The sequence below is a fragment of the Thalassophryne amazonica genome, chromosome 4 (assembly GCF_902500255.1).
Source record: "Thalassophryne amazonica chromosome 4, fThaAma1.1, whole genome shotgun sequence".
NCBI classification, from domain to species: domain Eukaryota; kingdom Metazoa; phylum Chordata; class Actinopteri; order Batrachoidiformes; family Batrachoididae; genus Thalassophryne; species Thalassophryne amazonica.
The window spans coordinates 21,132,837-21,157,839 of record NC_047106.1 but is presented as its reverse complement, the minus strand read 5'-3'; the positions used below and the strand labels follow the sequence as shown (position 1 = coordinate 21,157,839).

General features: G+C 41.0%; 1 protein-coding gene across 1 annotated transcript in view; it reads right to left on the bottom strand.

Annotated features, from left to right (window-relative positions):
- Positions 1-12,590: 12,590 nt before the first annotated feature.
- Positions 12,591-25,003, bottom strand: part of capn12 (calpain 12) — a 64,175-nt gene continuing 51,762 nt past the window's right edge. The window contains 7 exon segments of the mRNA XM_034168721.1: positions 12,591-12,889; positions 12,964-13,016; positions 15,955-16,071; positions 16,165-16,243; positions 16,312-16,380; positions 23,718-23,779; positions 24,058-24,103. Of these exon segments, the coding sequence (XP_034024612.1) occupies positions 12,863-12,889; positions 12,964-13,016; positions 15,955-16,071; positions 16,165-16,243; positions 16,312-16,380; positions 23,718-23,779; positions 24,058-24,103 (453 nt within the window). The 3' untranslated portion in view covers positions 12,591-12,862.

Here is a 25,003-nt window from a genome sequence, read left to right as displayed (position 1 = left end):
TCAAATCATCAGAGGGAGTTTTTCTTCACCACTGTCACTTGTGTGCTTGCTCTGGGGGTCGGTAAGGTTACACCTTACTTGTGTGAAGCGTCTTGAGGCAACTTTGTTGTGATTTGGCGCTATATAAATGAAAATAAATGAAAATAAATAAGTCCAGACTTAAGACGCACTTATTTTCCCCTTCGTATGGCTAACATACGGGCATAGTATGTTACTATGCTTTTTACCCTTTTAAATTCATTTTATTAGGAAACAGACTGAGCCACGGCCTCAACTTTATCTAAATTCTGGGTCTTTTAGTGGTTTAGGGCTAGTGGCTGGCGATCGCCTTATTATTTCTTCTGTTTTTCTTGTTGCTAAATGCTGATAAATTATACTGTTTTTGTTGTCTTTCTGCCGCCTGATTCTGTTTTTTCTCTCTGTTTAAGGTGCAGCTCCATCCAGAGAGAGGAGTGTTTTCTTCTGCAGGCCTCCCGTCTTGTGCACCAGCATGGACTCCCAAAATTTCCTGTATAATTTCCTGTATTGTCCTATATAATTTCCTATAGTGTCGATAGCATGGCCCAAGCAGAAGGTCACCCCTTTGAGTTTAGTCTGCTTGAGGTTTCTTCCTCAAGTCATCAGAGGGAGTTTTCCCTTACCACTGTCACCCGTGTTCTTGCTCTAGTGGTGGGTAAGGTTAGACCTTACTGGTGTGAAGCGCCTTGAGGCAACTTTGTTATGATTTGGCACTATATAAATAAATTGAAAAATTGAAATTGAAACATCCACCTAACATTAATTTTATTTAAGTTAAAATTCATTAAATGCCCACCTAAAATAAATTAATTACGTGGACACCCCCCACAGCATATTGTAAAAAGCAAAAAATAATGAGTTTTCATGATATTATTCTCCTCTTCTGTGTCGGACTTGTGATGATGTTGTGATGCTGTTTGTCCTGTGGTCTTATTGTGAAAGACTCTTGTGCAAGAAACACAAAACATTATGTGGCAATGTGGCTAGGTTTGCCACAGTGACACGGTGAAGGAGCTACTCTGTGTTCGTTTTTGTCCGACAAAAAGCAGTTTTCCATCCACCAAAATGAGTTTCTTGTCAGCTGATGTCCGCAAAGTTCGTCATTAGACTTTGTGCATGTTTAGACCTTTGATGGAAGTTCAGACAGATATTTTATGCAGCCTGGACATTTGTTTGCTGTTTTGAGAGTGCGAGTGGGGCACAGAGGACACGCAACAGTGACCGATGGGATGTTCCACTATTTTAAGTGAGAGGCTGACAGGAGAATTCTGTATTTTTTAAAATCTTAACAAGCAGGAATCACAGACAGCAACAAAGAGAGTCATCTGGATTTAAACAGGCAGTTTTTTTTAATCTTCCATGAGTGCCAAAGTTTTCTGTTTTAATACAATGCTGTGCAAAGTTTCAATTAAGTAAATTATCAGTTACGTGGTTAACATTGAAAACTGACCGTGCACATCACGTCACTGTTTTTTTTGCTTCAGATTTTCTTTTGTTTATTTTTAAAACTTCAGTGTCTTACCTCAAAAAGGCAGCTATCATACCACCACTTAATGGAGGAGGAAGGAAGGAGAGACTTGTGGTGGTCGCAGGTGTTCCGGGACCAGAAATAATCCACTGGAGATGTTTACGGATGCCAAGGTCAGGAGCACGTTTGTAGCAGGCGGACATCCCAGAAGGAAACAAAACTGTCGCACCGTGGAGGCGTTTCTCGGCAATGGCATTGGGGAGGCCACTATGACTGTGAAAATTGTCGACTAACATAAAACAGCTAATCTACAAGTTTAGCCGTCAATGTGAAACAGCGATTAGACGCATAATGTTGGGCAACTAAACTTAGATGACTAAGTAAGCTTAGTAGACTAAAAGATTAGACTACTTTATGCCGGGTGTTTCCATTAGTCATTAGCTCTCAACCAATAGGAAGTACGCACATTCCTGAAAACATCAGTGTTTTCACTCAGTTCTTGCAGTTTACAGATCACTGTTGGGACGTCCCCTCCTCCATCCCACCACCACCAGTTGGTCCCTGTCCTGTGCCAGGGGGAGGCTCTGCCCCTTCCATTTCCATCAGAAAGATTCATGATCATTTCAAATCTACTCTCCACCATGATGGGGACAAGCACCAAATACAACTATAAATTTCTGTGCATTATCTTGTACATTAAAATGATTAACTTTAACTTCTGGTATAATAAATGGATGAGCTCCTGGAAGTGCTGAGCAGCAGTAAATAAGATGACACACACAAAAAGTAATAAATGAGGCAGTGTGCAGGTCAGATGAACACAACATTCATCCAATCACCCATTCTTTATTTTGTCTCTCTGTCAATGTCGATTGATGGTTGCCAAGGGAAACCTGTATGTACCGGCCTCACAATGAGTCGTATTTGGTCAGTGGCCGTAACAGAAACATACAGAGAGGGAGGAGGAGGATGCAGAGAGAATAGGAGGGGGAGACAGTGAGGGATGGATGGATGGAAGGAGGGAGTGAGGGAGTGTTCTGGCGGAGGGGTGAGTGTGTGTTGACGCTCTACATGGCGTCAGTGTGATAAGAATAGAGACGATACGTGTAATGCTGCTGAGACATCACCCTCACACCCTCAGTGGGTCAGGTAGTACTCACACTCACAGCAAATGTTCACACGTACGTGCGCATGTGTGTGCACGAGTGGTGCCCAGTGCATGCACGTGTGCATGTATCAGGAAATGGCTGGCATTTATTTCCTTTTCATTTAAACAGTTCTCTAACACACTTCCAAAACCAGACCCTCCAGGATTTTGTGATGCCAGGATTTCAGCAAATAATTCAACAAAGAATTTAACAAATCTACATGTACATGGGTGATTCTTAGACTACGGGCACTTATTATGTCCTTTGATCATATTGTATGAAAAACAGAAAAAAGGGGAAATTTCACACTTTTATAGTTATCTTTACAATGAAAGTGTGTTAAGAAATTTGTTCTAGTAGTCTATGATGACTTTTTCACCTTTTTTCAGCAATGTCATACAACTGTTGTGATTTTTTTTAAAACAAAATGTAGTTGTCCCACACTATTGCCGTAATTTCCACCACAACACTGTAATGTCCCTAAACAGTTTGTATGAAAGACTGTTTGGGTAGTTTCTATGGAGATAAACAGTGACATCAGAGCACATGTATATAGCGCCAAATCACAACAAACAGTTGCCCCAAGGCGCTTTATATTGTAAGGCAATGGTGTGGTGGAAATTACATTTACAAGGCCAATAGTGCCCGTAGTTAAAGAATCACCCACATATACAGAGAAAAAGATGGATATATTGCTGTATAATCCTGGTCCTCGGGACCCAAAGTATTGCACATTTTCCATTTGTCCCTGAACTAGTCAGAGCAGATCAGCTGGTCTGCTTGACATGTAATGTGCATTATTATCACTTTACCGTGTGTTGCTAGGCCGGCATTGTAGATTTACGTCAACGCTACCTGGCTATACCCGCCCACTGTGCGTAAACAAATGACATCATAGCGCGCGCGTGCAGCCCAAGAACTGTCCGCACAGGAAAAGATAAAAAGACGAGAAGATGTGTTTTGGTCCCAATATGGATATTCCAGATGATTTTCTCATGGATAGTTCAACAATGAACAGCAGCTAAAGCAGCCAGCTTGATGAGGACGCACTGCTGAATTTGAACAGCAGCACGCGCACCAGGCTACAAGGCAGAAGTTAAGTGAGCGAACTTTTTATGTACGCGTTACGTGTTATGTATCTCAGTAAAAAGTGCTGTTGTCTTGCGGTATGCATTTTTCTGAGTCCCTCCGTCCATCCCCAGTCGCCCACAATGACAGCTATTCGCCCTCGTCTAACTCGGGCGAATAGCTGTCATTGTGGGCGACTGGGCATGGACGTCGGGCCTCTTGAAAATGCATACCGCCCTACAAAAGCATGTTATTGTATTATTACTTTCTACCCAAAGGACCCAAGGTAATGCACATTTTCGGGCCCCTTCACACATAGTACGAATGTGGTCAAATTGCGCACAAAGCAGGAAACGTATGCAATTCGTGTAAAATCGGAGCTGCCTCTAACGCCACATACAGCTGTTGCTACAACTACAACAACTATATATATATATATATATATATATATATATATACATATATATATATATATATATAATACTCATTGTATTGTATTTTCCCATTTGGCAGTCCCTCCACATATTTATGATGCCAGGATTTAAACATTTCATTCAACAAATGTATATATATATATATATATATATATATATATATATATCTCCAGTCTAAACAATTTCAAGAACAGATGAGAAACCAAATCACTGACATCTATCAGTTTGGAAAGGGTTACAAAGCCATTTCTAAGGCTTTGGGACTGCGGTGACCCACAGTGAGAGTCATCGTCCACAAATGGAGAAAACATGGAATAAGCGATGAACCTTTCCAGCCAGTCTACCAAAATTACAACAAGAGCACATGGACGAGTCATCCAGGAGGTCACAAAAGAACCCAGAACAATATCTAAAGTATTGCAGGCCTCACTTAAGGTCAATGTCCATGAGTCAACAATAAGAAAGAGACTGTTCAAAAATGACATCCATGGGACAGTTCCAAGGCAAAAACCACTGCTGACCAAAAGGAACAAAGGCCCGTCTCACATTTGCCTCAAAATATTCTGATGATCCCCAAGACTTTTAGGAAAATATTCTGTGGACTGGTGAGACACATGTGGAACTTTCTGGAAAGTGTACATCCCGTTACATCTGACGTAGGCCATCAGTTTGTAACCTTAAGCTCAAACACAGTTGGGTTACACAGCAGGACAATAATCAGAAGCACACCAGCAAGCCCACCTCTGAATGGCTAAAAAAAATACAAAATGAAGGTTTTGGAGTAACCTAGTCAAAGTCCAGATTTAAATCTGACTGAGATTCATGCTTGAAAACCCACCAATGTGGCCGAATTAAAAAAATTCGGCAAAGAAGAGTGGGCCAAAATTCCTCCACAGCGATGTGAAAGACTCATTGCCAGTTATTGCAAATGTCTGATTGCAGTTGTTGCTGCCAACGGTGGCAACAACCAGTTATTATGTTTAGGGAACACTTACTTTTTCACATAGGGCCAGCTTGGTTTGGATAGCTCAATAAATTAAATCATTTAAAAACAGCATTTTGTATTTACTCAGGTTATCTTTGTCTGATATTAAAATTTGTTTCATGGTCTGAAACATGTACGGTTCAATCAATCAATCAATCAACATTTATTAATAGAGCGCTTTACAGAACCAACTCATGTCCAAAGCACTTAACATTAAAAACACAAATTCACAAAAATAAAACACATATACAATAAAATATAAAACAGCACGTAAAAACAGAACATCTCACCTCCCCACTAGGTATTAAAAGCCAGTTTAAATAAATAAGTCGTAGGTCAGGAATAGTACGTAATTCAAGAGGTAGCTTCTTCCACAGTCTGGGGCCAGCTACCGCAAAAGCATGATCACTCCAGCGTTTATATCTTGACCTCGGAACATCTAAGTAAAGGTGGCTAGACACTGTAAGTGCACAAAGTTAAAATTTCAGACTAGTAGGGAGGTGCAAGGTCATAAATAGCTTTAAAAACAAACATTAAAATCTTAAAATCAATTCTAAAACAAACTGGTAGCCAGTGGAGTGAGTACAGGATGGGCGTAATATGCTCACTTCTAAAAGTGTTTATTAAAAGACAAGCAGCAGCATTCTGCACCAATTGGAGACGTGCAAGAGACGACTGATTAATGCCAGAATAAAGTGCATTACAATAATCACGTCTGGAGCTGATGAACGCATGAATGGCCGTCTCAAGATCACGTCTACTGAGGAAGTGCTTTATTTTAGCCAAAAGACAAAGCTGGAAAAATTTGCTTTGACAACAGAATTTATCTGTTGACTGAACCTCAAACAGCTGTCAAATATCACTCCCAAATTCTTGACAGCTGGTTTTACATAATTAGCCAGGGCACCAAAATTTGGTGTTACCACATTTGGTATGCCAAAGCGCTCAAACACCATGATCTCAGTTTTACCATCATTCAGGTAAAGCAAATTTTGGGGCAGCCACTGCTTTACATCACGAATACAATTAAATAATGATGACAAAGCATCACTCCCATTAGTCCTCATAGGCAGAGATTTGCAGATCATCTGCATAGCAATGAAAGGACAGGTTGTGCTGGGTTACAATTGACCCCAATGGCAGAATGTACAAAGAAAATAGAATAGGCCCAAGAACAGAACCCTGCGGCACTCCACAACACAGAGGAGCAGTTGATGAGGAGAGGTCCCCAATCATAACAGAAAGGCTCCTTTCCGCCAAATATGATCTGAACCACTTAAGTGCAGTACACTGAATGCCAATAACATGTTCTAACCTGGAAACAAGTACTGTGTGATCCACAGTATCAAAGGCTGCTGTGAGGTCCAACAGAACCAGCACAGCAGGATTCCCTGCATCCACTGACAAAGTGATGTCATTATGAACTTTTAAAAGTGCTGACTCAGTGCTGTGTCACAATCTAAACCCAGACTGGAATTTTTCAAGCATGAGATTGTCTTCTAAAAATGACTGTAACTGTATAAACACAACCTTTTCTAAAACCTTAGACAGAAACAGGAACCGGTTAGTGTGACAACAAAGCAAAAATAGAATAAATCTGTAAGAGGGCAAATCATTTTTGCACAGCACTGTGTGTGTGCATATATATATATATATATATATATCAAATTTAATGCAAAAAAGAGCATTGTCATGGTTGCTAATACTAAGGAGGATGAGAAGTTCCTTTCAATGGGAGACCAAGTACTTGATATTGTCAGAAAGGTGAGATATTTAAGACGCATCATAAAAGATGACTTATGTAATGATGATGATGATGATGATGTGCAGTGCATATAAAATCCTGCTTAAGTAATTCTCCCGTCACACATAGCAAGAATTTGCCGGAGTCATGCCCGACATGACAAATATTGCCATAATCCGTTGCAGTCAGGAGGAAAAGAGGCGTGGCCAGCAGCATCAGATTATGGCAATATTTGTCGTGTCGGGCATGACTCTGGCAAATTCTTGCTATGTGTGATGGAGTCATGCCCGACACGACAAATACTGCCATAATCCGACGCTGCTGGCCACGCCTCTTTTCCTCCTGACAAGTCGGGCATTTGTCGTGCCCAACACGACAAATATTGCCATAATCTGATGCAGTCAGGAGGAAAAGAGGCGTGGCCAGCAGCGTTGGAATGCAGACAGACTGCCTCGTCCACACCTGTCAGATCACATCCAGAGCGCATGTAGAAGACACAGACTGCTGTCAGACAGCCATAAAAGGCGCTGCAGACTGCCCGATCTTCAAATGTCTGGATAGCAACCACGGACCGGAGCTCTGTGTTCCTCCCTTTGCACAGGACCTGTACTGGACATCAAAGAACAACCAACGTATGGACCAGACTCACGCCATATGTGTCCATCTGTGTGGTCACCCACAGTCCCAATCAATCACTCCTTCGCTCGTCCTCTTTTTCCCAGGCTCACTGACCTGACATGCATATGTGTAAAAGTGCTGACATGAGGAAATGAGCGCTCAGTGTGTGTGTTTTCATAATAAGCCGCTGGGTGTGTGTGCATACATGTGCTCAGCTGTCACTGGACAGTTTTACTGCCAGCTAAACTTCACTGAGTGTGCGCACGCAGTGAAGTTTAGCTGGCAGTCAAAGAACACCTTTACTTAAAAGTTTGCAGTGAGCTTTCCCACTATATTCGTCAGACGTAGCCTTTCGCACAAACTTTAATTCTCTTTTCTTTTTTCCACAACGCAACTCTACATCGTGATTTCTGGTTGGATTATCACATGGGATTTATTCATGTCATTGTTTTTTCCAGCATTCCACCACAGCCGTGTGGTCCAGGCTCTTCTCAAGGTTCCCTCATACGCGCTCAAATAGTTTCAGATCCTATTTATGCCGCCTTCAGAATATAGAAATTGTGGTCAGATGGCGCTCAGACCGCCGTCGGATAGGTGACCCATCTCGATGGCGCCCAGAGAGTTTTGAACAAGTGCAACACACTCGGGGCCGCCGGGCGATTTTGACCAATTGTGTCAACTTCCACAGATGGCTGTCAGAGCATTTTGGAACTGAAACCTGACACTTTTCGGATGTGCACCGATTTGTCATTCTGACGCCATTCTGCGTGATTCTGGCTATCTGTGACGGGGGTATAAGTCACAGGTTTGTTGTTGCTATGCTGAGGAATTTGAGGTAGAAATTTATGTGTTGATTGATTGACTCAAAAAATGAAATTATTCAAATTTTAACTGAACCTGCACTTAGTGACATTGATCTGGACTTCAGAAGCTTTGGGGAAAAAATGTCTGTACGTGTCCTGATCACTGTGGATCTTATCTTATCTCTCTATTATGACAGCTATGTTTTTATGTCTATATGTTTATTTTTATTGTGTTGTCTTGTTTGCTTTTATGATATGGAGCCTGTGTCTGGAATACAGTTAAGTAGTCTATTAATTCTTTGATTTATTTCATTTTTTGGTTTGTTTGTTTTTTTAGGGACTGGGGGGGTACTGGACTGTAAAGATCCTGTATTTAAGTATAATGTATATTAAGTTGTCATTCATTTTACTATATACGAGGGCTGTCAATAAAGTAACGGTCCTTTTTATTTTTTTCAAAAACTATATGGATTTCATTCATATGTTTTTACGTCAGACATGCTTGAACCCTCGTGCGCATGCGTGAGTTTTTCCACGCCTGTCGGTGACGTCATTCGCCTGTGAGCACTCCTTGTGGGAGGAGTCGTCCAGCCCCTCGTCGGAATTCCTTTGTCTGAGAAGTTGCTGAGAGACTGGCGCGTTGTTTGATCAAAATTTTTTCTAAACCTGTGAGACACATCGAAGTGGACACGGTTCGAAAAATTAAGCTGGTTTTCAGTGAAAATTTTAACGGCTGATGAGAGATTTTGAGGTGATTCTGTCGCTTTAAGGACTTCCCACGGTGCGAGACGTCGCTCAGCGCTCTCAGCCGCCGTCGTCAGCCTGTTCAAGCTGAAAACCTCCACATTTCAGGTTCTATTGATCCAGGACGTCGTGAGAGAACAGAGAAGTTTCAGAAGAAGTCGGTTTCAGCATTTTATCCGGATATTCCACTGTTAAAGGAGATTTTTTTAATGAAAGACGTGCGGACGGGTCCGCGCATCGGGACGCAGCCGTCGCGACGCTCCGCCACAGGAAAAACACCTCTGTTGAAAGCCTTAAGGACAAGTTGGAACATGTCCTGCCTGTTAAACAATTTCTCATATACTCACTCCACTGAAAGCCATCAAAAGCCGCCTGGATTTTACAAATGGTTATCAACACGGAGGTGTTTTTCCTGTGCCGCCGCACCGCGTCGTAAATAGCACGAAGGGGGTAGGAATTAATGTGTTTACTTCTTCCTACTCTTTTTCCAGTGTTGTTTCTTGGTTGACATTTGTTTTCTTTTTTTGTTGTTTACAGTAATTCATTCATGGTGCAGTAGCTGAACTTAATCATAGTCCTGTTCAGGATTATTGGCAACTCTGAATTTAAGTAAGAGTTTAAAAATGTTCAGGAATAAAACACAAATGAACCAATTTGTATAATGAGAATATGTAACAATGAGCAGCGGTCTCAGTGGACACCACTTATCGTATGTACACATTTGTGCTTTAAGAGTGAGTATGAACATTTGTATGTAAAGTGTTTGAATTTACCATCCTGTACTTAGAAATGTGTGTAAACGTAAGCCCAGCTCTGACCGTGTGTATGCACATAGCAGAACAGGGAAAAGTGTGCAACTAACAAGCATTACTGCAGCGACAGCGGGCAAGTGCATAATTGTAATTATATCTACTGTCAGGCTTGGCCCCGGCTCAGGTTTTAGGTCTTAGCTGTTGGCATTTTTCTTTTGTGTTTTTCTGGTTTTACTTTTCATTAGTTCATACTTTATCACATTACTCTCAGTTTGATTCTGTTTATTGTTTTGCTTTCTTTATTATTTAGTCACTGGTTTCATTCAGCACCTCATCACTTAGTTTGCAGTTATTCAATTATTTGTTGCTTTTTCTTGTTACACTTCCATCACTGGTTTCATTCTTTGTTTATCATTTATCGTGTAGTTCGTATTTGCTCACTCTGGGTTTTTTTTTTAGTTAGTTTAGTTCTGTTTATCACATTTGTTGTATAATGTTTAGTCACAGGTTTTTGTTATTATTTATCTTTGGTGTTGCTCATCAGATTATGTTCCATTTGTTATTCATTGCATTTTCTGTTTAGCAGTTATCTTGTTTTATTCATTGCATTATTCTGTGTTCACTGGGTTTTGTTTATTTGCGGTTTAACTGATAGTTTGGCCATTTTATTGTATTCACTTTTCTGTACTGTTCAGTTACAGTTCCATTCTAGTTTTAGTTTTACTCATTAGTTTTTTGGTTTTCCCCTTTTTGATTTGTTACGGTAGTTCTTAAGTTTGCCCCTTTTGTTTTTGTTCACATTAATTTTTTGAACACGTCATGTTTCTCACAATTAGTTTTTCTGTCACTCACTTCTCTTGTTTTGCACTGCTTTGTTTTGCCCTCTTGCACACTCTTGCCTTTCTTCTCTCCTCTTTGTTCACTTCACCACACCTCTTTCCACACACCTGCTTCACATCAACCTGATTAGTTTGCTCCTCTTTAAAACCCTCACAGTTCCACAGCTCATTGCCTGATTGTTGACTCTACTCACTTTCTCGCTGTGTTGTGCTCTTCTGTGTTTTTGACCTTGCTTGTATCCTCTGACCTCCGCCTCACTCTTGCCCTGTACTCAGCCTGGTTTTTTACTCTGCCTCTGTTTTGCCCATATTACTCCTTGATGCCAGTTGTATGAACTTTGCTTGTTCCTGGACCCTGACCCATCCTGCCTCATGTCTGATACCTCTGCCAGTAAGTTTGACTACCTGTGTACCAAATCCTATGCCTGGTCTTCTGATAAAGCTTTTTATCAATCTAAGCCAACCATGCCTGTGAGTCTGCATTGGTCTCCTCCTGCTTCATGTGTCAAGCCATCATCAGTGCTGACATCTACTTAGAAACAAACGTGAAGCCTCATTGGTGTCAAAACCTACAAATGACACCTCACCTCAGCAAGTCCTACAATTTTATTTTAAAAATGGGCCCACATTATTTTTGCTGCTGAAATTTCATGATAGATTTTAATCTTAGTAAAGACAGCAGCAGGGTGAAGTCACAGGAGTGCAAAGGATTCTGAGACATCTAAACAATAAATAATTGTCAACTTATTCTGTCAACTGGAAAGTTTAATGCTGGATATTGTGGTGAGCTTGTTCAAGCTTCTTAAAGCTGGTTAAAATTATGTCCATAAGTGACTGTGATCATTATGAGTTCAAAATTACTTGTGGACTCACCATCGCCACCTAGTGTTGCCACTCACTGCATTTATTGTTGTCATCTCACTGCTGTGACCACACACAAGCAGCTTGATCTCCATTTCACATAAGTTTATTTACTTTGCTCTCTTATTCCGTTATTCCAATGAGGAACACAAGTAAGTTTTGTAACCATATCTGGTTAACCGAGAGCACCTGTTTGATAAATACAGGTTTTATGCACATATTACACAAATACATTTCCTTCCTGTGACATCATTTAGAAGCTTTTCTATGCACAGTTTGATTGAGGGCCCAGGACCACGTTGTCCGTACATTGCATCTAAAAGATCCAAGATCAGCTGTGCAATCCAAGATCCTGTTAATCCTTGTCATGCATATCCAGAGACAAATACTGACAATGAGTTACAAAACCATTAATCATGACCACCCAACCAACCAGTCAAAGCAAATCTCAGACCCTTTGACTGGCGTAGAAAAGGACAATAAAACTACTGAATGACACTAAAGCAAATTAAGTCAATTTTACACACATTTGCCAGATTCAGGCTTGAAATCTGGTGTGATCAAGCAAATTGATCTGAACAAAATACAAAGGAATGATGTGCAAATGAGTTGCAGGTGAGCGACAGCTAAGAGAGCGACAGCTAAGAGGAAGTGAAGCTGCCGGCAACAGGTTATGAACGCAGCAGGAAATTACAAAATAAAACAAAAACCCTACAGAAATTAAACCACAATATCATTTATTTCTGATATGGTGGTTTGTTTGTTTGTTTGTTTGTTTGGTCAAAATGTACATTTTTTTTTACTCTAATTTGAACCAGACTTGGCACACATATAGAGGTGGGTTCTGGAATTGCCCAGGAAGGTCAAATTTACCAAAGGTCAATCACTGGGGTCAAAGTTATGTTTGTTTGTTGGTCTACTCCTCCCAGGTGTTTCTGATGATCTCAGCTTAACATCTGGATGATCAACTACTTAAAGCGTTTGTTATGGCAAAGGTCAAGGTCCTAGAGGTCAAATGTCAGAGGGATGTAGCCCTCATGTCTTGCTCATGGGCACTTTTACCTATTTTTTTTTAAATGAAAAGACAGACACTGTCATATACACGACCTCTAAATGAGAAGTTTATTTAAATTTTCGCAGGCTAATTGTATTACAAATGTTCAAATGATGGTTGTCACACATTTGCTGAATAATATAACACCGAAGCTGTAAATGAATAAGAATAAATTGGTTAAAAAGCACGACCGGACACACCCACTGTGGTTTCTTTGTAGTAAGATGCAGTTTGACATGATTACATGTGTGTCTAAGGAACCAACAACAAGCTGCGGGTCGAGAACAGACACTGATGGTTCTGCTGAGCCTGCGAAGAGAGTTTGATCACACCTTCAGGAACTGAAGCAGCCACTGTGGAAGCACAAAACAAGTTCAAAGCCTGTTCAAGACAAAACCAACACACAACCCACTGCACAAATACTCACAGAATTGATCCCTCGGTCTTTCACCTCTTGACTGGCCTCTGATTTATACAGCGCTTTTTGGAGAGGAAGACCAAGAGCGATTTTAAACCTTTAAGCTCCGTTACTCAAAAACAAACTCATAACAGTGCAGAAGTGTACATGGGCGCAATTTGGTGGGGGACAGGGGGGACATGCTCCCCCCCCCCCACACACACACACCTTTTCAACCAGGGGGGACAGAATATGGTATGTCCCCTCCCACCTTCTGACATATATGTAGGTGTATATTTATGTTTGTGTATATATGTGTGTATATATGTATATGTGTGTATATGTGTATGTATGTTGATGTGTGTATGTATATGTGTATATATATGTATATATATATATATATATTGATATCGGTTTAGGTGTGTAGGAATCTATGTGTATATGTGGCAAAGGGTATTACTGGTTGTGGGGAAGAAGGGGTAGGGATAAATAAGCTGATGCTTCACCCTACCCCTTTTCGGACATGTTGGGTACACAGTAGGAACTTTTTTGTTGTTGTCTTTACTGATCTATCTTGTAATTGTTGTTGTATCAAATGTTCGAAATAAACAGTTTTCATTCATTCATTCATTCATTCATTCATTCATTCATTCATATGTGTGTACTTGAAACATGCTTGTCTTATGTGCAAAACCATGTCAGAATAGTATCTTTGTTTCTGCAAGTTTGTATTTTTAGCAACACTGACTTGTTTACAACACCTGTTTCTTGTTTGTCACATTCGGAATTTTCTGGGACTGCATTTGCCCAGATTTGAAACCAAAAATAGTTGCCTCTAGGGACTAGTGTCTACACATAAGTATCAATGGACCATATGCTAATTTACTAAATTCTGAAAGTTAGAAAAGGAAATTAGAAAAGCTATCTTGGACCTCAGAAAGCCCATCTGCAATTATTGCTTGATCTCCAAAATCAGTCTATGCAAGCGAAATTATGTTCAGTATGAGTGTTGTCATTAGTGCCACTTCGAAAATTAAATTCATGATAAGTACTTTATCCTAAACTTATGATCTGTTTTTTTCAAACTTATGCAAAAACAAATCTTGAGAAAAAAAATACAGTATGTGATAGTTAATAATTATTAAGAGCCTGTTCTTTCATATTTATGAATACATTTTACCACATTGCAGTTGTTTTTTTTTTAATGAAAACTCAACCTATTATTCTTTTTGAGTTCTACACATGTGGTGACACCTTATTTACACCAGGATGTTAATAAAATCAATGCTGGCTATTCTCAGAATAAAGTACTTATATCCACAGTTTCAAATTGTATAAGTCAAATGGTGTCCACTTTATGGTCTTCTCAAAACATTAACATTACTGTTCTGGATGCTCAGAATGCATCTGAGCTTATCTAGAAACCGTTGGCTTTTGGGGGCCTAAGGCAGCCCCCAGACCCCGGGCCTATGGGCTTCGGCCCTGCGGGCCTCACACTTTGTTCCTCCCGGTTTTTAGTTCTAAATTGCGCCCTTGGAAGTGTACAGCTTTTTGATGCGGTTATCTTCAATGTGCATTCAGCGATTGTAGAAAAATGCACATTATGACCGCAAAACAACAACTAAAAGCAAACGGCAGAATGTTCTGCAGATTATTTCCATTATTATAAAGTATCAGATAATATTAATTAAACAGTCCATGGGCCCACAGTTACTTTTTACGGTCATCGGTACCACAGTCTATTTAGTTGTGGAAAAGAAAGAAAAAACAAAAACAAGAAAACACCAGAATCCACTTCCAGTTCCCAAACATCACCAAAATGTTTGTGACCATCTCAAGGTGGCAGCTATAGCAGGTGGAGGTCAATGAAGGATGACAAAATGGCCAACACTGAAACATGCTCCAGCCTTAATAAAAAGGATACCAAATTATCTGTCTGATCATAAAGATTTCAAAAAGGTACAGTTTGGACTATCTACACAGTATAAAACTAACACTGACAGTGTTAAATTAACACTGCCAGTAAACATATGGTCCCACTCTGAGCAGAGATGGGTCCCAGAGTGGGACCACTGGTGATTTTACTGTGTATGTCTGAATGTTATGGAGTTATATGGTAAAAACTGCAAAAATGGTGAGAAAGACTGCGACAGACTGGCAGATTATCCAGGTTCTATCCCGCCTGTCACCCAGTGAGCGCTGGATTATGTCCAGCTCCTCTGTAACGAGGAGATGAATGAATGAATGAAAGAAAGGTGGCCATAAATTAAAGTTGGTCCAATTCTCTTCAAAGAGGTCCAAATGATTCAATGAACTAAGAATGTTTTAAAAAGGAATAATTTCCATCATCTGTCATGCTTAGTTATTATGTTACAGGGTAACATTTGTGATAGAGTCCAATGGATGTTGACATTGTTTCAACCATTACTTAAGAGACCAAGCATTCAACACAATCAAAACTATTCATTCATTAATTTTCTATACCCACTTACTCCAGTTAAGGGTCACGGCGGGTTGGAGCGTATCCCAGCAGTCGTACAGGGAGAAGCAGGGTACATCCTGGACAGTCTATCACAGAGCCACATACAGACAGACACATTCACGTGCACACCAAGGGTCAGCTTTAAAGATACCAACATCAAAACTTCATCCAATAATTTGAATCACTTTTTAACACAACTGGAGCAACTTTCATTTTTGACATTCAGTTATAGATAATCTATAAACTATACCTTTATGGAATCTTTATTATCAGACAAATAATGTGGTATATGTTTCAATATCATTGGAGCATTTTTAAATGCTGACCCCTTGTGATCCTTCATTGACCCCCACCTGGATATAGATGCCAGCCTGGGATGGCCACCATATTATTTGTGTAGGCTGTGGTATGCTGAGGCTGGATGGTAAATGTTGTTTAGTCCCATTAAGAGGTACCGATTAGGTAAAAATTGGCTTTGAGCTCATGGACAAAATCTGTGTGTGTGTGCGTGTGTGCGTGTGTGCAAGCATGTGCGTTACCAAAAAGTGTGTTCAGCCTGGTGACACAAGCAACAAAGCTGGAGAAGGACAGCTGACGCTCTCCAGATGCAAACCTCTCTGTCAGCAGCTGGATTATCTTTTCGTCACATTGAAATCCTGGAAAGCAGAGCAGAGGTGTGAATACAAAGACCAGGTGTGTTTTTGTTTGTTTGTGTGTGTGTGTGTGTGTGTGTGTGTGTGCAGACATACCAGCAGCCTGCAGAGCTGCACTGAGCTCAAAGGGACTCATGGTCCCTGAAGAGTCCTCATCAAACTGGAAGAAAAGCGACTGAAAGAGGAGCAGTGACAGAGTCTGACTGTGAGCACGTGCGTGTCACATGTTTGGTCTCATACTACCTGCAGCATGCGCAGACGGGTCAGCTGGGTTTCTGTCTGTTCACGGCTCAGCGTAGCTCATCCTTTGGTCTGACATCAGCGTGAAGGACAAGACATCAGAGACAGAGAGAGGCTGCATGTTGTCATCCTTCAATCTCTTCACTCAGTGAGCCCCCTAGTGTTGGAATCAGTGATGTGCAAGAAGTGAAACTTGCTCATGAGGAGCAGTCATTGCAACCACTAACTGACAGCAGAGAGTCTGTATTTTTAATAAAGACACAGTTTAATGCAGATTTAGGGGAAAAAAGAAAAGAAAAATCAAAAGTTTGGATGTCAAAATATCTGATTTCCATTTCAGTTCATGTCTGTTTTTAGTGCATGTTCTGTTTGCATGGTTTGCTCAAAATATTTGGCATGAATGTTTGTTATTATTTTTGCACAACCTTCAATCAAAAGCCACCTTGATTCTTCTTACCTTTGAGGTCAACGGTGTCCAAAGTAGCCACGGCTATAGTATTAGCTTGTCATTTCATGTAGCACATGTTTTATAAATGTGCACTTTACTGGCCTACAACGTATGTTTCAAAGCAGTGTGACATAGCTTATAGTTAACTGGGAGGAAATATTTGGTTTTGCAAATACATTTATTTCAAATGATTAAGTTATATATTGGGCAACAGTATAGGTAGCGTAATTGTCAAGTCAGCTTGCTGTAGCTAGCTCAAAAATTAGCTTACTGAATTAGCTCACAAGCAATTAATGCATTATGATGAAGTGCTCTATTAATGAAGGTAACAAATACTTTAACCTCGCAGTGTTTATTACTGATATTTACAGTAGGCCTGTAAATATGCAGAGTTCGATATACCTCATCTGTATGAAATCAGAAGTCGAAATTATATCATTTTAGACTTCCGAACAGTCGCTTTGTTGCTTTCCTAATGTCACGGCAGCACCTTCGTGACCGGGACAGTGGTGGGATCGAATCCAGACAGTTCGCACTAAAGATCATTCCTCTACCAGGTCAGCCAAAGGAGAATTCCCGTTAGCCAAGCTAGCGGGAACGTCTTTTCACTCAGGACCCGGGAACTTCATCCTGCTACATATCTCTCCACCATTTTTGACTTCATCCCGAAGTCACAGGTGCATTTAAGCATGTTGTGTGACTACCCACATCCTGTTCGTGACGCCAGATTGTGACCACAGGACCTTCGTGGCTGGGACGGCGGTGAGATTGAACCCAGACGGCTCGCACTATAGACCATTCCTCTACCAGGTCAGCCAAAGAGGAATTCCACGTTAGCCAAGCTAGCAGGAACGTCTTTTCAATCAGGACCCAGGACCCAGGTGAGATTCAGCAGAAAATAACAATTGAGTGTATCTCAACTTGAGAACTTTGGTCATTGGGGTTATGGTTAGGGTTAAAATTAGAGAGCGAAGGGTGATTGCATCACAAATATCTAATGCATTTATGATGGTGTCACAAAAAACAAACAAACAACAACAACACAAACGTGAGACTGGGCTGGCTCCAAACTGGCAGCAGCTAATGAGCTGCAAAAAACAATCTTGATGACACTGACACATCTTTTCCACCAACAGGGAACGGGCTCCGTTCCAGCTCGAGCAACAAATTTTGAACCATTGTTTTCAAGCAAACAAAAGTTGGCGAGGTGATGGTCTAGTGGTTAAGCATTGGGCTTGAGACCAGAGGATCCTCAGTTCAAATCCCAGCCTGACCGAAAAATCACTAAGGGCCTTTGGGCAAAGTCCTAGTTGCTCTCAGTGTGTAGTGGACGCCTTGTATGGCAGCAGCCTGACATTGGGGTGAATGTGAGGCATTACTGTAAAGGACTTTGAGCATCTGATGCAGATGGAAAAGTGCTATATAAATGCAATCCATCCATCCATCCATCCATCCATTTTCTTCTGCTTTATCCGGAGTCGGGTCGCGGGGGCAGCAGCTCAAGCAAAGCCGCCCAGACCTCCCGATCCACACACACCTCCCCCAGCTCCTCCGGGGGAACCCCAAGGCGTTCCCAAGCCAGCCGAGAGATGTAGTCCCTCCAGCATGTCCTGGGTCTTCCCCGGGGCCTCCTCCCAATGGGACGTGCCCGGAACACCTCTCCAGTGAGGCGTCCAGGGGGCATCCGGAAAAGATGGGACTCCAGTTATAATATGAGAGGAATTTTATTGTTTGAAAAATCAAGGATCCGAACTACTGCAAAAAGTCATTGTGTATCTGTCAAAGGTGTTAACATCTGGAACAACTGTCCTGACAACATTAAAGTACTTGGTACGTTAGCAGGCTTTGAAAGCTTGCCTCTACTGGTGGTTGGCTCTCACTGCGGTATTGTATCACTTCCTGTTCCGGAGCACAGCGGTGTTTTGCTGTATCTGTTAGCTGTTTAATCTGCGCAGTTAGATTGATCTAGTTATCTAGATTACGATTTGTTTCCCAGTGTAATCTTTACGTGCCTTAACTAAAGCACTCCTTCTGCTGAATCACCTCTAAATTATTTACACATTATTCACTTTGCGTGTTTTTTAGGAATCCGCTAGCTTAGCGTAGCTACTAGCTCTTAGCCGATTTAGCATGGCGGCTTCTCCTGTCTCTCCCGCACTTTTCTGCTCTGGGTGTGATATGTTTAGTTATTCCTCGGCCTCCTTTAGCAGTAACGGTACTTGTAATAAGTGTAGCTTATTCGTAGCTTTGGAGGCCAGGCTGGGCGAATTGGAGACTTGGCTCCGCACCGTGGAAAATTCTACAGCTAGCCAGGCCCCTGTAGTCGGTGCGGACCAAGGTAGCTTAGCCGCCGTTAGTTACCCCCTGGCAGATCCCGAGCAGCCGGGAAAGCAGGCCGACTGGGTGACTGTGAGGAGGAAGCGTAGCCCTAAACAGAAGCCCCGTGTACACCGCCAACCCGTTCACATCTCTAACCGTTTTTCCCCACTCGACGACACACCCGCCGAGGATCAAACTCTGGTTATTGGCGACTCTGTTTTGAGAAATGTGAAGTTAGCGACACCAGCACCCATAGTCAGTTGTCTTCCGGGGGCCAGAGCAGGCGACATTGAAGGAAATTTGAAACTGCTGGCTAAAGCTAAGCGTAAATTTGGTAAGATTGTAATTCACGTCGGCAGTAATGACACCCGGTTACGCCAATCGGAGGTCACTAAAATTAACATTAAATCATGTGTGTAACTTTGCAAAAACAATGTCGGACTCTGTAGTTTTCTCTGGGCCCCTCCCCAATCAGACCGGGAGTGACATGTTTAGCCGCATGTTCTCCTTGAATTGCTGGCTGTCTGAGTGGTGTCCAAAAAATGAGGTGGGCTTCATAGATAATTGGCAAAGCTTCTGGGGAAAACCTGGTCTTGTTAGGAGAGACGGCATCCATCCCACTTTGGATGGAGCAGCTCTCATTTCTAGAAATCTGGCCAATTTTCTTAAATCCTCCAAACAGAGTTGTAGTCTTACACACCTCTCTGCAGCTTCTCTCCCCCTGCCATCCCCTCATTACCCCATCCCCGTAGAGACGGTGCCTGCTCCCAGACTACCAATAACCAGCAAAAATCTATTTAAGCATAAAAATTCAAAAAGAAAAAATAATATAGCACCTTCAACTGCACCACAGACTAAAACAGTTAAATGTGGTCTATTAAACATTAGGTCTCTCTCTTCTAAGTCCCTGTTGGTAAATGATATAATAATTGATCAACATATTGATTTATTCTGCCTTACAGAAACCTGGTTACAGCAGGATGAATATGTTAGTTTAAATGAGTCAACACCCCCGAGTCACACTAACTGTCAGAATGCTCGTAGCACGGGCCGGGGCGGAGGATTAGCAGCAATCTTCCATTCCAGCTTATTAATTAATCAAAAACCCAGACAGAGCTTTAATTCATTTGAAAGCTTGACTCTTAGTCTTGTCCATCCAAATTGGAAGTCCCAAAAACCAGTTTTATTTGTTATTATCTATCGTCCAGCTGGTCGTTACTGTGAGTTTCTCTGTGAATTTTCAGACCTTTTGTCTGACTTAGTGCTTAGCTCAGATAAGATAATTATAGTGGGCGATTTTAACATCCACACAGATGCTGAGAATGACAGCCTCAACACTGCATTTAATCTATTATTAGACTCTATTGGCTTTGCTCAAAAAGTAAATTAGTCCACCCACCACTTTAATCATATCTTAGATCTTGTTCTGACTTATGGTATGGAAATAGAAGACTTAACAGTATTCCCTGAAAACTCCCTTCTGTCTGATCATTTCTTAATAACATTTACATTTACTCTGATGGACTACCCAGCAGTGGGGAATAAGTTTCATTACACTAGAAGTCTTTCAGAAAGCGCTGTAACTAGGTTTAAGGATATGATTCCTTCTTTATGTTCTCTAATGCCATATACCAACACAGTGCAGAGTAGCTACCTAAACTCTGTAAGTGAGATAGAGTATCTTGTCAATAGTTTTACATCCTCATTGAAGACAACTTTGGATGCTGTAGCTCCTCTGAAAAAGAGAGCTTTAAATCAGAAGTGCCTGACTCCGTGGTATAACTCACAAACTCGTAGCTTAAAGCAGATAACCCGTAAGTTGGAGAGGAAATGGCGTCTCACTAATTTAGAAGATCTTCACTTAGCCTGGAAAAAGAGTCTGTTGCTCTATAAAAAAGCCCTCCGTAAAGCTAGGACATCTTTCTACTCATCACTAATTGAAGAAAATAAGAACAACCCCAGGTTTCTTTTCAGCACTGTAGCCAGGCTGACAAAGAGTCAGAGCTCTATTGAGCTGAGTATTCCATTAACTTTAACTAGTAATGACTTCATGACTTTCTTTGCTAACAAAATTTTAACTATTAGAGAAAAAATTACTCATAACCATCCCAAAGACGTATCGTTATCTTTGGCTGCTTTCAGTGATGCCGGTATTTGGTTAGACTGTTTCTCTCCGATTGTTCTGTCTGAGTTATTTTCATTAGTTACTTCATCCAAACCATCAACATGTTTATTAGACCCCATTCCTACCAGGCTGCTCAAGGAAGCCCTACCATTATTTAATGCTTCGATCTTAAATATGATCAATCTATCTTTGTTAGTTGGCTATGTACCACAGGCTTTTAAGGTGGCAGTAATTAAACCATTACTTAAAAAGCCATCACTTGACCCAGCTATCTTAGCTAATTATAGGCCAATCTCCAACCTTCCTTTTCTCTCAAAAATTCTTGAAAGGGTAGTTGTAAAACAGCTAACTGATCATCTGCAGAGGAATGGTCTATTTGAAGAGTTTCAGTCAGGTTTTAGAATTCATCATAGTACAGAAACAGCATTAGTGAAGGTTACAAATGATCTTCTTATGGCCTCGGACAGTGGACTCATCTCTGTGCTTGTTCTGTTAGACCTCAGTGCTGCTTTTGATACTGTTGACCATAAAATTTTATTACAGAGATTAGAGCATGCCATAGGTATTAAAGGCACTGCGCTGCGGTGGTTTGAATCATATTTGTCTAATAGATTACAATTTGTTCATGTAAATGGGGAATCTTCTTCACAGACTAAAGTTAATTATCCACAAGGTTCTGTGCTAGGACCAATTTTATTCACTTTATATATGCTTCCCTTAGGCAGTATTATTAGACAGTATTGCTTAAATTTTCATTGTTACGCAGATGATACCCAGCTTTATCTATCCATGAAGCCAGAGGACACACACCAATTAGCTAAACTGCAGGATTGTCTTACAGACATAAAGACATGGATGACCTCTAATTTCCTGCTTTTAAACTCAGATAAAACTGAAGTTATTGTACTTGGCCCCACAAATCTTAGAAACATGGTGTCTAACCAGATCCTTGCTCTGGATGGCATTACCCTGACCTCTAGTAATACTGTGAGAAATCTTGGAGTCATTTTTGATCAGGATATGTCATTCAAAGCTCATATTAAACAAATATGTAGGACTGCTTTTTTGCATTTACGCAATATCTCTAAAATCAGAAAGGTCTTGTCTCAGAGTGATGCTGAAAAATTAATTCATGCATTTATTTCCTCTAGGCTGGACTATTGTAATTCATTATTATCAGGTTGTCCTAAAAGTTCCCTAAAAAGCCTTCAGTTAATTCAAAATGCTGCAGCTAGAGTACTGACGGGGACTAGAAGGAGAGAGCATATCTCACCCATATTGGCCTCTCTTCATTGGCTTCCTGTTAATTCTAGAATAGAATTTAAAATTCTTCTTCTTACTTATAAGGTTTTGAATAATCAGGTCCCATCTTATCTTAGGGACCTCGTAGTACCATATCACCCCAATAGAGTGCTTCGCTCTCAGACTGCAGGCTTACTTGTAGTTCCTAGGGTTTGTAAGAGTAGAATGGGAGGCAGAGCCTTCAGCTTTCAGGCTCCTCTCCTGTGGAACCAGCTCCCAATTTAGATCAGGGAGACAGACACCCTCTCTACTTTTAAGATTAGGCTTAAAACTTTCCTTTTTGCTAAAGCTTATAGTTAGGGCTGGATCAGGTGACCCTGAACCATCCCTTAGTTATGCTGCTATAGACGTAGACTGCTGGGGGGTTCCCATGATGCACTGTTTCTTTCTCTTTTTGCTCTGTATGCACCACTCTGCATTTAATCATTAGTGATCGATCTCTGCTCCCCTCCACAGCATGTCTTTTTCCTGGTTCTCTCCCTCAGCCCCAACCAGTCCCAGCAGAAGACTGCCCCTCCCTGAGCCTGGTTCTGCTGGAGGTTTCTTCCTGTTAAAAGGGAGTTTTTCCTTCCCACTGTAGCCAAGTGCTTGCTCACAGGGGGTCGTTTTGACCGTTGGGGTTTTACATAATTATTGTATGGCCTTGCCTTACAATATAAAGCGCCTTGGGGCAACTGTTTGTTGTGATTTGGCGCTATATAAAAAAATTGATTGATTGATTGATTGATTGATAAATGCGTATGTGTTGGTATATATGTGTATATACATGTGTGTGTGTGTGTGTGTGTGTGTGTGTGTGTGTGTGTGTGTGTGTGTGTAGATATGTATTTATGAAATTTTGTTTGTGTGTATATGTTTGTTATTTTTTAGTATAAGGGGTGGGTATTTATAAGCTCTGCTTCTGCCCTCACCCTTTCGGCCACGCAGGACTTTTGTAAAGTTGCTTTGTTATGATTTTTTTTTTGTTTTTGAATTGTGTGCTGAATAAACTCGTTCATTCATTCATTCATTCATTCATTCATTCATTCATTCATTCATTCACAAACACATCCCTGAGAATGTCTCTAAATTTTTAAAAAACATTTATTATTTAGCATGCTGTGGCTATTTTTTCCAGCTGTTGCTGTGTAAACTCATAAAAAAGAATTTCTCTAGACAAGTCATAATAAATAATGAGCAAAGAGGACATGAGTCACAGTAAACAGGAAAGGATACATCTTCTGCAAAAATGAGCTGCCTGCATATCTCCAGTGGCAGGTGGTAATCTTTGTCCATAACTGATTTACAGAAAGACAACATTGATGGTTTAATTGGCGCTAAGATTAGAAAAGGTCACAGTGAGGTAAGTGGAGTTATTTTTATTGTTTAACTAAGTTTAGTTTATTCTATCTATTGTCAGGAGCATCTGAGGCGTCTGGTGACCTCTGTGACCCCATGCTGCAAGCTATAAGAAGACATGTTACTTTACTCCCATCTAGTGTCAGTCCTAGGTATTACAGTGTCAAAGCTCAAAGGAACTAAAACATGAAAAATGTGATTGAGTGTGGAGTCAAACCTGATGTCAACAGCTTCATGAGCGACTTAGCATTCAGCCTGTCATCCTTCCAGGGAGAAAGGAGAGAATAATTTCCATTAATTTCGAAGATTACAGCTAGACTTTATTAATATGTACTACAATCTGACATGATGGAGAGAGGTTATGTGAATGTTTTTATACAGAAAGAACACTCACTCACACACTCACTCATATTCAACCGCTTACTCCAATTAAGGGTCACGGGGGGCTGGAGGCACACCACAGACAGGACGCCAGTCTGTCGCAGAGCCACATGTAGACAGACAAACACATGCCCACCCGCACGCACACCTACGGACAATTTAAGGTTTCTAATCCACCTAATCTGCATGTCTTTGGATGTGGAAGGAAGCTGGAGCACCCAGAGAGAATCCACACAAATACGGTTAGAACATGTAAACTCCACACAGAAACGCCAGAGGCGGGAATCGATCAAATCACCTTCTTGCTGTGAGGCAACACTTCTAACCACTAAGCCACCGTGCTGTCCCACAAAGAACACATTTTGATGAAATTGTGTTTGGGTCTCAATAAATTAAGTGTTCAGACAGATGCAGCTCTGGTCAACTTTTGCTTTTATCCCTTTGTGGGTTTATGATGTCACAGAGATCTAGGGTCAGATTTTACACAGGGGGCAAATCAGCACATGCAACAGTGCAAGTGCCATTACTAGTTTCCTAACTGCACAGCTGACATCTGCACATGCATCGCACATATTGTTTAAGAAGCACCCGTACGTGTGCTCGTCTATTCACCCAGGGGCATCTTGGTCTTAAAATGAGGTGTGGTCAGGCGCGGTGCTGGTTCACAGCCACTCACATCAGAAAGACATGATGACTGATGACAAAAAACAATTACACATAATCTAACACATTTTGACTTGGTTCTTTGGCACAAATATATCTATCTATAGACATATCTACGT